Here is a 16,618-nt window from a genome sequence, read left to right on the forward strand (position 1 = left end):
AAAGTGGGCTTGGGAATCTCTGAGGCAGAGAAAAGCCAAGAACCAGCCACAAGGTGAACCATACCTTGGTCTTCTGTCAGATATGAACACTAGCTGTTCAGCCCCCTACCCTGCTGGGGTAGTCCCAGTGGTGCCAGTGAGACCTGTGCTCATGTTCTGGGTATGAGTTTGCATATATGGCTTATTTTAAAACCTATTAGCTCAACATATCATTACTTTCCAGGTGGAGCTAGTGATAAAAGAATCTACTTGCCAGTGCAGGAGATGTTAAGAGATGTGGGTTCGATCCCTGGGTTGGGAAGATCCCCTGGAGGAGGAAATGGCAACCCACTCCAGTATTCTTGCCTGGGAAATCCCATGGACAGAGGAATCTGGCGGGCTACAGTCCACGGGGTTGCAAAGAGTTGGACACGACTGAACGTCTGAGCAGAGAAACTCAATTATGATTGATATGATGATCATGACTTCAGAAATGGGGTCTGTGGCTTTTAATAGTGTGGAACCCAGTTTGAACTGGAATTGCCCTCTCCCTTACCCAAATTCTTTCTCTTTGCATTGTTCCTGGTACCCCTCCTCCAGATGGGTAGTGTTGAGGGATGAAGGCTCACATGTGGGGCAGAGGAAGCGTTTTTGAGCTCACTCTTTCACTCCTGGATGGCATTTCACCTCTTCAGCCAGGATGTCTCAGAGAGATGCCCAACCAGAAGGGACTGGAGGCCCACGATGCTGTTGGAGCATCCTCTTTGTTTCCATCAGCAGCAAGTGGCCCTCTGGTCCTCTGAGGGAGGGGGTCTCACTCTTAAAACACTATTGACCAGGGGGGATTTTGTGGAAACTAACACCTGTGGTTGGCGGTTTGTTATGTAAGTGCCTATTGAAATGTCTCTGGTCATTAAGTTGTTAATGGACACTGATGAAATAATAATGACCATAGTAACATCTGAAGATATGGTAGGAGTAGAGACCACTCAGCGTAATATAAGACTGCTCTGGATCGACTGAGGACACAGTTTCTCTTTATTAAATCGTCTGGGAACCACTTAAATGGAGATGCTAATGGGGTGGATGAACTAATTACAATGGTGCCAGAGCTGTGTCGAGGAGAGGACAAGCACGCGACCAGGAAGCGAGACGCCACAGGTAGTTTACAAGGGAGCTGGCAATACAGTCAGGTGTGGGTTCCCGTTTTTATAATTACAAAGCCTTGGCACAAATAAATACACCTGAATCACACAGAGAATGAATGATACAATAGCCTTTAAAGGAGAAAGAAACCAATACACCTCCCCTCACAGCAGGTTTAGAATGGTCTATGCGTAACCAAAATGCTTCAGGGTGCTGCTCCCATCTTGAATGGTAACCAAAGGAAGAACCAGTACGTGTTTCCCATTATACATACATACATATATGTATATGTATATATATATGTATCCTGTACAGAGTCCAAGAATAGTTGAGCAGTTGTAAAATTCAAATTTCTGTGTAATGGCAGCTAAATGGTTCAGTATAAAACCATTGTAAGAACTGATTATATATTAAGTTTGACTATCCATCATCATAATTTTAAGCCTACATACACTGAACAAAATATTATATGTATTTAAAAATCAAGTTATTTCCTCTGCACAGAGGTTTTTCCTCCCTTCCCTTAAAGTTTTGTTATAGCCAGTCACTTCCCTAGGAAAATTCAATATGTTGACGTATTAAAGAGGCAGATCCAATTTTAATCCTAAGTTTAAACATGAAAAGCATCTGCCATCGCTAACAAAATATCCCGCATCACCTTTCTAAAGTGAACATTAAGCTAAACAGTACAGACATTAAATTGCTCTTTCCCCACCCTCCTCTGCAGATCACATCCCTCATGGGGAGGCAGCCCTCCTGGCATCTCTGAGCCTTCACACGCGCGTGCAGGACTACAATTTATATGCAAATAACCCTGAGCCGCATTATCTGAGGAGTTGGTGCAGACACAGCACAGTTGTGACTGCCTGCGAAAATTAAAGGGGGTTCATCTGTATTCTGACACACGCGTGACTTAAGAGTACATTCAAAAGAGCAATTCATCACTGCTTTCAAATTAAACACTGGAGTTGCTGAGTGCCTAGGTTACGTGGAATGCCTCCCCGTTGATCACATAGGGCTGCCTTTCTACAAAGGCAACGAGATAGGAACTTCTCTGACTGTGGTTTTTCAATTAGTCCTGATGACAGTAGGTGACTGAAATAAAAGACTTGGTTTAATATGAACACAGCTAGTTGAGTGGAAAAGATACATTTATGATAGTACTAAGCACAACTGGATGACAATCTATATGCATTTCAGATTCTACTGACAGGAGAATGACCACATCAGCCTAAAATGCAAGAAAATTATCAACAGTGATTTACCAAACTGACATCACTCCAGAAGATTTTTTATTTTATTTTATTTTTTTGCAAAATCATCTTTCAAATATAAGGTTACTTTAAAATAATTCTTTGGTTAAAGTATAATGAAAATAAAAACTAGAAACTCCTCCAAGCCTTTCAATACAGGGTGAAAAATACCCTCTCTTTCAGCCATCAGATGGCCATTTAATCAGCCATTCAGATTCTATGAATCCAAATGTAATGGAAAACACTGTATTCTGAACTCCTTGCTAGGGTGAAGGAATGTGCTCCTAGCTACCATTGCAGTGAGAGAGAAGGAGCCTGGGAAAATGAAACCCCAGCTTGTGCATTAAAATGTGCCAATTATTCTAGTCCACGGAGGAATCGACGTGGCATTTTAAAATCACTGAAACCAAAGTCTATCTGTGAATAATACTGGGTTGTCAGCGGGATGATGTGGCACACGTGTGAGAGCAGCCGACTGTTTCAGACTTTCAAGCCCAGATTAAATCCTTTAATTTCATCTATTTCAGATAACTTTCTACATTAAAAAAAAAAATTCCTCTTACAAGCAACCATTTGCTGCTTCTGTCTAGCATTTCCTTCCATCTCCCCTCCCTCCTTTCTCCTAACTCCCCAAAATATTTGTTAATAAGCATCAGCCTCAGATCAAAAAGAACCAGCCTGAACTTTGAGTTGTGATAGACAGCAACTGAGAATTTTAAATGGATATGAAATCACATAATACAGTTGTCTTTTCTCTTTCGTATATACATAGATGCAATGTAATTTCCAAAGAATTTCTCAAATAGGGTCGTCCGAGTTTAGTTTTTCAAGTAGGTAAATGTGGAAAAGGAGAATTTCATGTGAATTGAGATCATTCAGGCCATTCTGATCAACAATCTGGGTCATCAGAGGAATTAACTCTTTCACTCAAGGTTTTCCACCTAAAATTATTCAGAAAATTATTTCAGATTTCTGCCTTCCTTTGCTCACACATAGGACTGCAGCCCACCTAAACCACCTATCAGGTCATAAAAGGCCTAAGTCTACAGAGAGGGGGAGAGAGGGTAAGTTCTGAACTGTCTTCTGTACAAGTACAGATGCTGCCCAGCACACACTGCTACACTTTTCAAGGAAATCGGAGATGAGATGTTCAAGCATTATTCTGAGCACTGAAAGCCCATGAAAATTGGTGGAGAATCTAATAAACATTATAGATCTGGTGCCAGTGGACTTACCTCATTACAAATAAAAGAAGGACTGGCCATAATGTGACTTTTCTCTTACAACCTTTAATGTACTTCCCCCATTTTGAGCTGAAAACTTTTAATCAATCATGTCAGCACAGTTACTTCTAGATCCAGAAGATGGATCAGTGTGCAGTGCTGGAAGAAATCAAGGTTTGTTTCTTAAAATATAAAATTCATGACATCTTTCTCTAAGTGACTTAAACCCAGCAGTGATCCTCTTGCTAATTAACATACGTAGCCAGCATCCTTTCACTTCCTCCTGTTTTCAAGGATCATCAGATTCTGGTTTCAAATGGGAGCACAGATCTGTTTTTATATACCATGTGTTTTCTGCATTTGGGTTTTAAAGCTTATTTAATGCTACAATATACACTGATTTGTTTTACATGAATGCTCTCTTCAAAGGGCTGGGATTTCATTTTGCAGGTATATCCTACAGAGTGAACTACACCGTGCCAGACCACTGTCTGCTACCGTCGACAGTCAGCTAGTCACACAATTAACTAGGCATCAATAACTGATGTTTTGGTTTGATTGTCGTTTATTTTTCTTTTAAATAAACTCCCTCTAAATTCAGGAAGCAGGTGTGACGAGCTACCACAGGATGTGGGTGGTAGCTCCCAACTTTCCTCAAGTAGCCCTACCTACCTCTTTTAAATTATCATAGCAAAACAGACGAACCAACACGACAGCACAAGCAGCAGTGTGGTCGTGACTGTCATCATTTAAGTTCGTTCCCTGACTTCGCAGTACATCCCTGGCTGTGATGGACGCGTTTGTGGATGTTCTGTTCTGGTCGACATGTACTGCGAGTGTATGATGACCTGACCCTTGGTATGGTTTGGAAAGATGTCCATATTGCACAAGAATGAGCTTCTTGCTGACTCAAAGGATGTATCTGACATACATCTTTTGAAAATGTCAACATCCTTAACTGGTTAACATGGTCTAGACTCTTGGGGCAAAGGCGAGCAAATCGCAAATGATTCAGAAGTGCTGTGGCTTGTTAGGCTACAACACGAGTCACTCCAAGTCACTTGATGTTTTGCAAATTTGTTGCGCCTACAATTGAATGCTTCACACGTGCATCTTATCTTCCTCCTGAGTATCCAAAAGTGCTTTGGAGAGCAAAAATGCTTTCTCTCTCCATTTCACAGAAGCAAGAGGGTAGGACCGTAGCAAGAAGCTGCAGTCAGCTGTAGAGAAAATGTGATGGGTGGTACCGGTGTAAAGGTCAGGGTCCCCGAGCAGGGTCTCGAGCCAGCAGCACTGGTGTGTGGGTCGCACTGAGCGGTGAAATTGATGGGAAGCCACATGTTTCCTAGTAACCTTGAAGGAATCCTGCAGCTTGGCTTTCACTGGAGCACGGAGTCTAGAAGAAAATCCCATCCCCAGCCTGGCAGCTTGGAGTCCCTCCAGCTGGACCTTCCTGCATCCTTCCTGAGGGTGGGCTGGCGGCTCCCTCTGGGAGGACCCAGGCTCCTTAGCCAGCATATACGGAAGCGAGAAAAGACCCTCCATGGTAGCAGGTGCCCTGATGTAGGAAGACAATTCTCAAAAGGGTCCAGAGAGAATGAATTTTATCCCTGAATCAAGTCTTTCTCTTCTTGACACGGTCTCATCCTAAGAACTTTAAAGCCTGAAAGGTGCTGAATTCTTCTTTGTCCACTTAGGATGTGGTGCAGACTTCCCCACTGGTACTAAACACACACACACAGACACTTCTCCCCACGCCTTCCTCAAGCTGCTGCTTCTCGTTTGCTCGCCCGGTTACTCTTGTAGCAGGGTCTCTCTCCAGTTGAAGCCCCCAGTCGGTCCATGGGTCAGAGGGAGAATTGGTGGGTCTGTCAGCTGCCAGATTCCAGTTTCTCCTAATTCTTCACAGGAACAAAACCCCAAGTAGGGGATCTGAAGGAAGACAGAAAAGGAAGGGAAAATAGAAAACAGAGGCTGAGTGCTTTACTTTTTACCTGGATGAAGGAAAATTAAAAAGAATGAATGGGGGCTTTGCAGGCAAGCATCCCCTCCAAAATATCACTAAAGAAAATGAAATGGATACAACTGATCCTTTAGAAGGAAGAGTATTTACAATGCAAGAGGAGTCTTTGGAAGGGATTCGTTAAATGGTGGGCTCTCCTAGTATAGATAAGTAACTGTTTATAGATGCTTTCTTAATAGCGTGGGAGACAAAAGCAATCATGCATAAAGCTAAGGTGCTAAGAGTTCCTTCCCGATTGCAAGTCAGGCTGAAAATGCAGCTCAAAAGTTTCTGAAATTATACTCGGACAATGGGAAAGATTATTCAAGTTTTAAAAATGTTTCATCCTGCTTTATGTCTTATTATCATTTTTTTTTTGGCATGTGTATCTAACGTTCAAAACTGAAGCTCTGCCCTTCCTACCTTCAGTAGGCATGGCATTTCAAAACTTATTTGTGTGTGTGTGTGTGTGTGTCTGTCCAGAGCTGCATTTATGAATAAGACAAAAGTCTCTGCCCTCAAGCAACTTACAGACTAACAGGAAGGAATGACACATGAACAATCTTTTTAAAAATGAGAAAAGAATTGCAATCAAGTTTGAACCGGTTTCTCTGGGGACAGATACAGGAAGCATGTAACTCAGGCTGGAGGGAAGCATGAGTGGGAGGATGGCTGATGGAAAACCTTCCACAGGCAGGAGGAGGAGGAATCCAGATGTGCTAGTCAGCCTGGTGGATTTTCTGTCTTGCTGCCTTATTCCCAGGTTTGCCTTTCAGCCTCATCATTTTGACTCACTGCTTCCTTTGGCTTACCCGCCAGGACCTCCCTTCCAGCTGAGCTGTCTGATTTGGCCCACATACCTCCTCTTTGTCCAATCCACCGTCCCACAGGGAAATCCAGACAATTTGCTTATAATTCTGAGCTCCTTCCTAAATTTTAGCTCTTAGAAGCTAGATCTAGCTCAAACACATCTTTTTCTCTTACCCAAGGCCTGATAAAGTGCCTTAAACAGAGTGCCACTCAATACATCTCGGTTGAGTGAACCAATGTATCATCTTCCCAGCTCCAAAGAACTTTGCTATCGGCCAGCACTGCACTATTCTGAAACTGTAAGGCACCACAGGCCCCTGAAACGCAAGTGGGGATTACCTTTCGGACCATCTGGACAAAGTCCTTGGAGTTCTGAGGTGACAGGCCTTGTAGTTGGCAGGTACATGCTTCCAGGGAAGATGCGTGAGCCACAATCAGGATGTTATTTCCTGGGGGCAAAAAAACAAGGACTGGAAAATCTGTTTCTATAAAGACACATGTAAACCTTGTAAGTACCTAAGTCAAGTTTTCCAGGGAGGGGCAAACATTCTCAAGAAATAAGACAATCTGGCCAAGCAATATTTTGATGCTTTGTAGTGTTAAGGCAGGCTGATGTCATTAAAAAAAAAACACTTTTATTCTTAGAGTAATTTGATGCACAGGTTACAAATATATATTTTACATATTATATATGTGTGTGTATAGTTTATATACACTGTATATACACATTATGCAATATGTACCTATGTATACAGGTACATGCCAGGGAGGTCCCAAGTATTCTTCACCCCACTTCTTCCCATAGCAACACCTTGCCTAACTAGAGTATACTCTCAAGAATAGGAAATAAACACTGGTACAGTCCACATAGCTTTATTCAGATTTTTCCAGGTTACCCAAGTCTATCACACATGCAGCATTTTGTAACCACCACCTCAATCAAGATACAGTAGCGTTCTAAGTCTTCAGGGCTCTCTGCTATTACCTCTAATGCAGTTTTCGATGTGGCCACTTGTAGAACTGTGAGCACATGAGACTTTCTGGTTCATAGAACATGCTGGGTTTCTTTACAGGGGGAATGGGTGGTCCTACAGGGGTGGTAATGAAGTGAGTGGCTTACAAGTGGTAACTGAAATGTGGGGACCATCCACAGTACTGTTAACCAGGGCTCCCCACTGTTAATATTCTGGTATATGTAAATCCAGCCTTTGCTCTATGAAGATGAATATCTTTAACTTTTTTTTGGTGGGGGGGGGGGGCGGGGAGGTGCTGAAAATGGGCACTCTTTTGTAACCTGCCCTCTTTACTAAAAATACTATAGTCTTACATATCATTAAATACTGAGTTCAAGGCCTATAAAATTCAGTGGCAGACTTGAGTTATAGAACACTGCTCTTGGTGGCAGCGATGATGGTAGGTGTGTTTGTGTAGGTGTGTTCATGCTCCTGGATCAAATTACAGGCAAAACTGTGTTATGCTGAAGAATTTATGGAAATTATAATAGGGAACCTCCTTCTGAGAGTGCAAGATGTATTGCTGAGATACAAAATTCTGTTATTTCAAATAGCAACTAAGTCTGATGTATTTCCATGGAATATCTAGCATTTGAAGTACTCAGAATATGACAAATTTTACATGATATGACAAATTTTACATGAAAGTATCTGCAAGAGGGTCTAGACATATTTTTCTTTCCTATTACATGAGTTTGACAAAGCATGCTGAGCCATCCTGAATAGCTGACTAACCGTGATGGAGAAATGATCACAGATTTAAGTATGGAGTCCGAGGTTAACACCTACCTTTACTTTTACATTCGCTTATGATTTCCTTTGTTACTTGGAAACTTCTACTGATATAGGTGTCATAGGATTCTGAAACCACTAATTTGCTGACTGGAATGTGAGGTCTGCAATAGAAAAATGAACCAAGGCATTGAAAACATTTTGCTCTCAAGACAAAGCAACTGACATTACTCTCAGCTTTATTTCAAGACCTTTCGAAAGTTCCCATGTTTCTGTTTACCCTAGAAAGGATGGAGGCATAGGAAAGCGTATTTCTACCATGCAGAAGTGGGGTTCAAATGTGCAGGATGTACAGAAATGAATGCCATGTGTGCATGGGGTCAAAGTGACCAGCTGAAAAGTGAAACATTCAGTGCAGGTTTCCCTTGCAGGATGGCCCAGAGCAGCTGAACTGCCTTTACTGGCAGTCTGTCCTAGGTCACCCATGTAAGAGGAAGCAAAGCAGAGGTTAGATCTCTTTATTTAAGTAATCGGAGATTTCCCAAGCCTCTGTAAGCTTACACACGATATATAAGCAGTAACACGGTCTAAGTTTAAGGTGTACAAACTACTGATTTGATACATTTATACATTCAAAACAAAAAGGCACAAACTTAGTTATAAGATGAATATATTCTGGGGATCTCATGTCTGAGCTGACACCTCCATCATGTCACATAATTACCATTTTCTTTTTTATGGTGAGAACATTTACTCTCCTAGCAACTTTCAAGTATATAATATAGTATTGCTAACCACAGCCACAGTGCTGTACATCAGATCCCCAGAACTCTCCATCTGGTAACCCTAAGTCTGCACCCCTTTGAGCAACCGCTCCCTGTGGTCACATGGGATGTCCGCGGTGTCCATGCTGCTCTACTGTCTCTCTGAGTCTGGCTCTTTTAGGTTTCGCACCTGTGATATGTCAAACTCTTTCTGGGAGATCTTGTTTTCAGTTCCTTTGGATATAACCCAGGAGTGAGGTTGCTGGGTCATATGGTAGTTCTAGTTTTTATTTTTTGTGGGCCCTCCATAGTGTTTTCCATAGTGGCTGTCCTAGCTGACGCTGCCCCCAACAGTGCGCGAGGCTCCCTTTTCCCCATCTCCTCGCCCCCACTTACCATCTTGTCTTTTTTTTTTTTTTTTTTTTTGATGATAGCTGTTCTAACAGGCGTGAGTGAGATCTCTCTGTGGTTTTGATTTGCATTTTTCGCAATGATTAGTGATGATGAATGTCTTTTCATGTACTTCTTGGCCATTTGTATGTCTTCTCTGGGAAAAAATATCTATTCAGTTCCTCTGCCCACTTTTTAATCAGATTGTGTTTTAGCTATTGAGTTGCATCAATTGTTCACATATTTTGGATGTTAAGTATATGACGATATCAAGTATATGATCTGCAAGTATCTTCTATTCTGTATCTTATCAGGTATGTATTTTACAGATATCGTCTCCTATCCTGTAGGTTGCCTTTTCATATTGTTGTTTCTTCTGCTTTATAGAAGGTTTTTAGTTTGACATAGTCTTCCTTATTTTGTTTTTTTATTACTTACGCTTTTGGTGTCATATCTAAAAAAATCATTGTCAAAGAGCTTTTCCCATGTTTTCTTCAGGTGTTTTATGGTTTCAGTTCTTTAAATTTTTCATCCATTTTGAGTTAATTTTTGCGAGTGGTGTAAGATAGGGGTCCAATTTCATTCTTCTGTATGTGGTTATCCAGTTTTCCCAACGTCACTTTTAAAAAAATGATTTACTTATTTTTGGCCGCGCTGGGTCCTTGTTGCTGTGTGCAGGCTTTTCCCTAGTTGCGGTGCGTGGGCTTCTCGTTGCTGTGGCTTCTCTCGTTTCAGAGCACGGGCTCTGGGTGCACGGGCTTCAGCAGCTGTGACACGTGAGCCCAGCAGTAGTGACATCCAGGCTTAGTTGCCCCACGGCGTGCGGGATGTCCCGGAGCAGGGACCAAACCAACCTTCCCTGTGTTGGTGAATCTTTAACCACGGGGCCACCAGGGAAACCCCCAGCATCACTTACTCAAGTCTACCCTCTCTCCATTGAGTATTCTTGGCTCCCTTGTCAAATATTTGAGGGTTATTTCTGGGCTCTCAGTTCTGTTCCATTGGTCAGTGTGTCTGTTTTTATGCCAGTTACTATAGCTTTGTAGTATAACTTGAAATCATGAAGTGTCATGTCAGGTTTATTTTGGCTATTAACATCTATCGTGGTTCCATACAAATTTTAGGATTGTTTCTTCTATTTCTGTGAAAAATACCATTAGAATTTTGATAGGAATTATGTTTGATCTATCGATGGCTTTGGGGAGTATGGACATTTTAACAATATTATTTTTTCTGACCAGAGAGTGTAGGACACACCTTTGTATCTTCAGTTTTTACCTAAGTTTTGTAGTTTTAAGAGTACAGATCTTTCCACCTCCTTGGTTAAATTTATTCCTAAGTATTTTACTGTTTCTGGTGCTACTGTGAATGGGTTTGTTTTATTTCTATTTCATATGGTTGAGGTTAGTATATAAAAATACAGCTGACTTCTTTTTGTTGTTGTTGAAATTGTTAGTTGACTTTTTAAAATGTATTGTTTTAAAAATTTTATTGGCATATAGTTGACATACAGTTTTAGTTGAAGGTGTACAGTGATTTAGGTATACATGTATTTATTCCTTTTCAGATTCTTTCTTACATATTATTACAGAATATTGAGTTCCCTGTGCTATATAGCAGTTCCTTGTTGGTTATCTATTTTATATATAATAGTGTATATACGTTAATCCCAAGCTCCTAATTTATCCCTCCGTCCCCCCACTCCCTGTTTCTCATTTGGTAACCATAAGTTTGCTTTCAAAGTCTCTATTTCTGTTTTGTAAATAAGTTCATTTATACCATTAAAAAAAATCAGATCCACATATGAATGATATCATATGATATCTTTCTTTGACTTACTTTGGGAGCTTCTATGGTGGCTCAGATGGTCAAGAATCCACCTGCAATGTAGGGGCACAGGTTTGATCCCTGGGTTGGGAAGATCCCCTGGAGAAGGGCATGGCAACAACCCACTCCAGTATTCTTGCCTGGGAAATCCCATGGACAGAGGAGTTTCACTTAGTATGATAATCTCTAGGTCCATCCATGTTGCTGCAAATAGCATTATTTTGTTTTTTTTTTTAAAGTGTCTGGCTTTACATTTAGGTCTTTGATACATTCTGAATTTCCTTTTGTGCATCACTGACTTCTGTATGTTGATTTTGTATCCTGCAACTTCACTGAATTTGTTGATTAGTTCTGACAGTTCTAGGATTTTGTATGTATAACATCGCATCATCTGCAAACAGAGTTTTATTTCTTTCCAACTTCCATGCCTTTTATTTATCTTGCCTAACTGCTCTGGCTAGAACTTCCAGAACTATGTTGAATAGCAGTGGTGAGAGTGGCCATCTTTGTCTTGTTCCTGATCTTAAAGGAAAGCTTTCAGTCTTTCACTGTTGAGTATATTAGCTGTGGGCTTGCCATATATGGCTTTTATTATGTTTACATATGTTCCTTCTGTACCCAATCTGTTGAACATTTTTATCATGAAAAGATGGTATATTTTGTCAAATGCTTTTTCTCTATTGAGATGATCATATAATTTTTATTCTACTCAATGTAGTATATCATATTTATTGATTTTTACATATTGAACCATCCTTGCACCCCAGGGATAAACCCCACTTGGTCATGGTATATGATCCTTTCTGATGTGCTGTTGAATTTGGTTTGCTACTGTTTTGTTGTTGAGTATTGACTGGTAGTTCTTTTTTCTTCCAGTATTCTTATCTGGTATCAGGGTAATGCTAGCCTCATAAAGTGAGTTGGGAAGTTGTTAAGGATAGGTTTTAAAAACAGATGTTAAGTCCATTGGGTTTGTGAGCTAATAACCCTTCACCAGTCTTTCCTTTTCTTTCTTAGTTTTAACAGAGACCACATACCTGGCCCTAGGAGAAGCCCAGAGAACATAAAGATGAGGAGAACCCAGTTTCTGTGTTTGGGGTGAGTAGGCTATTGATGTAAATGATAGTTAGGACATAATGTACATGGCATATAACAGGATGTTCAAAGTAGGGCCCTCTGATCCTGGTGACCCTGAATGTCTTCAATCCCAGTCGCTTCTGTCTGCTTCCACCTTCCTTTACTATTTAGTTTTCTGGGCTATGAGATGTTTATCTTGTTTTTTTAAAGTACAACTATATGATATTTTCTGCTTCCTTGTCTTTTGTTGTTGGTATTTAGTGCACGGAGGAGCTAGTGTGTTCTTGAAGTGAATTCTCATGGCATCTTCATCAGCAGGCATTGCTGCTGCTAAGATTTATTGAGAGGTTCCCATGTGTCAGCCTCTGTGCAAAGCACCCGTGTTCTTTGAACATATCCCATCTAGCAACACTTTTGAAAATTCTGAGTTTATGGATGACAAAAAGAAGGTTTGGAAAGGCTACAGATGACCTGTTTACATCATTAGAACTCTTAAGAGCAGGGAATTGAACCTGAGGCTGAACTTGATGCCTGTTAAAGTTATCTTCCACCCTGGATGGCTTCTGACAGTGTTCTCCTCAAAACTGTCCTTCTGTGAACTTGGGCTTACTGTCTGGAGAGGAGGGATGCTGTTCCATTTGAAGGAAACCCGCTCTCAGTTAAATAACATTCTCATAGCAAGCATCTCTCTCCTAGGAAACCACCTTCTGAATCTCATAACACCCTGGGGAATAGGGAGAAACACGATGCTCACTAGGGATGTGCCTTGGTGTTCAGAAGCAAAGCCTTTCTGCTCCTCCTTCCTCTCATCCAGTTCCATTACCGTTCACCACACCTGGTCTCCCAGGAATGCCCCCAGCACTCTTGACAAAAGGCCTCTTTGTATGGCCCAGGAGTCACTGCAGGGGAAACCACACAGTAATGTATACAATTTGTATAAGTGAAGAGTTGGGAGATGCTGGGATCCAGTTCCTTTTGATCAGTTCTTGCCTTGAAGTTGAAGCTGTGAATGGCTTCCCTGTTTGAATGGGTCCCGATGAGGATGGGACCGTCACAGCTTTCTCACTCCCGTCAGCAGCATGCTTCCAGCCATACCTGCAGGACCCACATACTGTTCTCCAACCACCAACTAGACTGGAGCCCAGATCTCTGGGTACTTGGGTAGTATCCTTGGAACAGTATTCTTCCCAGTATACTCTCTACTCCCCAGCCTACTCTGGTCCAGGCTAGAAGAGTAGGCTTCTGCCCTGAGTCCCACACCAAAGTATAACTTGTTGTTTCTCTAAGACTCCAGATCCAAAGCTCCACACCCCCTTTCTGCTACCTCCCCCAGTCATCAGGGTCCTATTCTAAAGCCCCATCCAACTGGTGTGTATTTCATTTTTTCTGTCTTGGTGCTTCCCACCCAGCTCCACTGGGGCAGCTTTCTATATTTAGATGGGTCTTGTTACCCGTGGATGAGGCTTGTTACCAGCCTGAATCCACCTTTCAGCATCTCTTCCCTCCTGTTCAAGGTGATATGGATCTAGAAGCCGTGCCTGCTTGACTTACAATACTCTGGCTATTGGTCCTTGCCTCTCTGCCCACCACCATGTTTCTTCAATCATTTGGGTACCACTACTTGCTTTAAAAGAACTGCTCACTTGACATAATTACTTTCAGAGGGAAATTGACTCTAGGGACTATGCCTCTCATGCTTGATGGGCGAGTTTCACAACTAATTTATAGAATTAGATGCTTAACCTCACTCCCCTCCCCCAAACACAAAATGGTTACATTTTGATTTTCTGTAGAGGAAAAGAAAATCTGGAATGTGAACCATGTCCTGACCCCAGGGTTGGCATTCACCCTTCTGTTCATACTACTGATGGGGTATGTGTGAATAAGGTTGGGAAGAACTGTAGGATGCACTTAAGGGGGATGGACTGAAGACACGGCCTGAGAGGGGCTGGGTGGTACATGAGGAAAGTTATTTCACCCATGTTGGCAGTAACCTGCTCTCTTTCCAGGGCATAGGGATGATGGCTGTTGGCGTGAGGACAGGACAAAATGTGAATTATTTCAGCAGGGGATCTGATTGATTTAATCTTATTTCTGAGGAATTCTCATTCTTCATATTTATTAATGAAGGGGGTTACCTGAGGTCTTTGCAGAGCCAAAAACGAGGATGGAAGAAAAGATAACCCTCTCAGACCTTAGCCAGAAACTGGCATTGCTTTGAGGTTTGGGTAAGTATTTGAAGTGAAAGGTCATGGGATGTCACAAGGAAGAAAGCTCTGCTTTCTTAGTCAAGAATTGTTCCAGATTTTGTCTTAAGAACTATGAATTTAATTCCCCATGGTAATGGTGAGTATCTATCCTTCCTGAAAGACATTTTAGAAATGCTCGAGTGGATTTCTTTTTTCTTACACTCAACCTGAAACTTTACTTCAGACTGACAAGGTAATAACAACAACTAACAAAAATATTTAAACCAAATATAGGGTGAGGAAAAGCTCATTGCTCACTAAAAATAGTTAAAATATGGCTTGTTGTTATTGTTTAGTCACTAAGGCATGTAATAACACAAAAAGCCTTTTCTATCACGTCACTAAGAAGCGCTGAGTGGATTTCTGATGGTTAATGTACTTATGTTACAACCTATAAATATTTCTTCTCAATAACAGTCTAATGGAAAAAGCAAAGGACTACTATAAAGCTAATTACACAGTGCTTGCCACGAAGAAAATGATCAATAGAGGTAAGTTATTATTATTGTCAGATGCGTCCACTACATGGGTAACTTTCAGAGGTCACTGAGCTCTCTCAGATATGGAAGTGGCTAGCTGCCATCCTGGGGTTATGGTGGCAATGAATAAAGAGAATTAAAAGTACTTTGAAAAATCGAAAGTGACAATCCAAGTCAAGGCACTGCAATTTCCCTTATTCCCCAACAAACTTCTGAACTGCTTGATCGTCAGCTGGTGTGTGCTTCTGGCATTGCAAGTGGTTTTATTAGCCACTGAAATGGATGCAGTAAAATCAGACAACCCTAGTGAACGTGCGTCAGAGGGAGACATACTCCATAGTAATGCCAAACACAAGGGAATGCTGATTCTCCAATTTTTTTTTTTTTAATTGTAGCTTGACTTCCACCAATATGGACAACTGTCTTTGGGCTACATCCGGTCCTTCATGCCCTTACCTGGCCTGGTGAAGAGTACTTCCACACTGACCTCAGGGAAACAGAGGTTTCAGAGAATTACCTGTAGGTTGTATCAACACTTAGGTTGGCTGCTGCTAGCTCTGATGGAGGTATCCATGCAGGTAAGGTGTTCCCAGCAACCCATTTTGTCCATTCAAATAAGCCAGGCTCCACTCGGATCTTCAAGTGATTTTCCTGTTGTAAACCTTAGAGATAAAATGAAGATGAACAAAGTATAAACATTCTGATAAATCTTCTCTTTCCTGTCGGATGTTACATATAGCTTAAAGATGGTAGAAGCATGCAGGTTCAGACAAGGGTTTTTCATCGCTGTAATCATAAACACGTGAGTATATTCTGGTGACACCACCAGGATGTGTGAGCACTCTGAATGGTTTCCGATTTTTTAAAAGATCATTATTTATATAGTTTGTACAGCTCTGGGACTACTATAATTCTTCTTTCTAAAGTCAGTTCCAAGATGTTCTTATCAAGAAACTTCAGAAATTCTTTAGCATTCATTATAATAGCTTACATTATATTTGCATGTCATATATTCATTTTCTCTACAAGAAAATCAAGTGTTGAATATTTGCCAATGCACAACTCCTGTGTTTTATGATAGTGTGATTGTTCTTGGAGTAGGAACTGGCTCTGTTTAACTCTTTGTATTGCATTTAGCCCAGTTTTTCTGTGCAAATGGAACAGATAATGCATTTGAATACATAGATGCATTCTGGCTTAAAGTAAATGAATAGACGTCTCAAATATAGTGTAATTTCCTTGCTGGCTCAGCTATTTGTGGCTTATTTGTTGTTTGGTACAAGTAAACAGTCAAGGCTGTTTCTTCTAGTTTGTCTTTCAGTGAAATGAGAATAGAGATTCCTGTAACACAGGCCTCTGTGGATTTTAGGGCAAAGGCTGAATATCTATATAACAATGGTGCTTTTGAAGTTACTCCAATCAAGTAAAACAAGGATGATTCGTATTTCCAGACACCTAGGAGAACTACTGCTGCTGAAAAGGAGAAGCAGACAGAGCAGAGTGGGAGGAGACAATTTGTTTTAGTGCCAAAAAAAAAAAAAAATCGTGCGCTGTAGGCTCTAAATCATTGCCAGACAACAACATTTTACAAACCTGCAAATCACTGAAGAGAGCTTTAGATTTTCAAGAAAAACATTATCTGTATATTCTCTTCATCTTGCTTCCGCTATCAGA

General features: G+C 41.1%; 1 protein-coding gene and 1 long non-coding RNA gene across 4 annotated transcripts in view; one reads left to right on the forward strand and one right to left on the reverse strand.

Moving 5' to 3' along the window:
- Positions 1 to 994: 994 nt before the first annotated feature.
- Positions 995 to 16,618, reverse strand: part of UBASH3B (ubiquitin associated and SH3 domain containing B) — a 153,092-nt gene continuing 137,468 nt past the window's right edge. The window contains exons 11-14 of one of the 2 annotated variants that reach the window (XM_006072534.4): positions 15,462 to 15,606; positions 8,216 to 8,322; positions 6,753 to 6,862; positions 995 to 5,533 (exon numbers count right to left, since the gene is read on the reverse strand). In XM_006072534.4, the coding sequence (XP_006072596.1) occupies positions 5,396 to 5,533; positions 6,753 to 6,862; positions 8,216 to 8,322; positions 15,462 to 15,606 (500 nt within the window). In that variant the 3' untranslated portion in view covers positions 995 to 5,395. Of the gene's footprint in view, positions 5,534 to 6,752; positions 6,863 to 8,215; positions 8,323 to 15,461; positions 15,607 to 16,618 lie in introns of those variants that run through there. The other variant, XM_045162978.1, reaches the window with a different exon arrangement.
- LOC123329794 lies at positions 9,497 to 15,573 on the forward strand. 2 transcript variants are annotated; one of them, XR_006545352.2, is made up of 4 exons: positions 9,497 to 9,626; positions 12,157 to 12,237; positions 14,883 to 14,956; positions 15,340 to 15,573. It is a non-coding gene; the product is annotated as an uncharacterized LOC123329794 (long non-coding RNA). The 2 variants fall into 2 exon arrangements; XR_006545353.2 differs by lacking the exons at positions 9,497 to 9,626; positions 14,883 to 14,956 and having other exon boundaries at positions 12,134 to 12,237.

The sequence above is a fragment of the Bubalus bubalis genome, chromosome 16 (genome assembly GCF_019923935.1).
Source record: "Bubalus bubalis isolate 160015118507 breed Murrah chromosome 16, NDDB_SH_1, whole genome shotgun sequence".
NCBI lineage: Eukaryota > Metazoa > Chordata > Mammalia > Artiodactyla > Bovidae > Bubalus > Bubalus bubalis.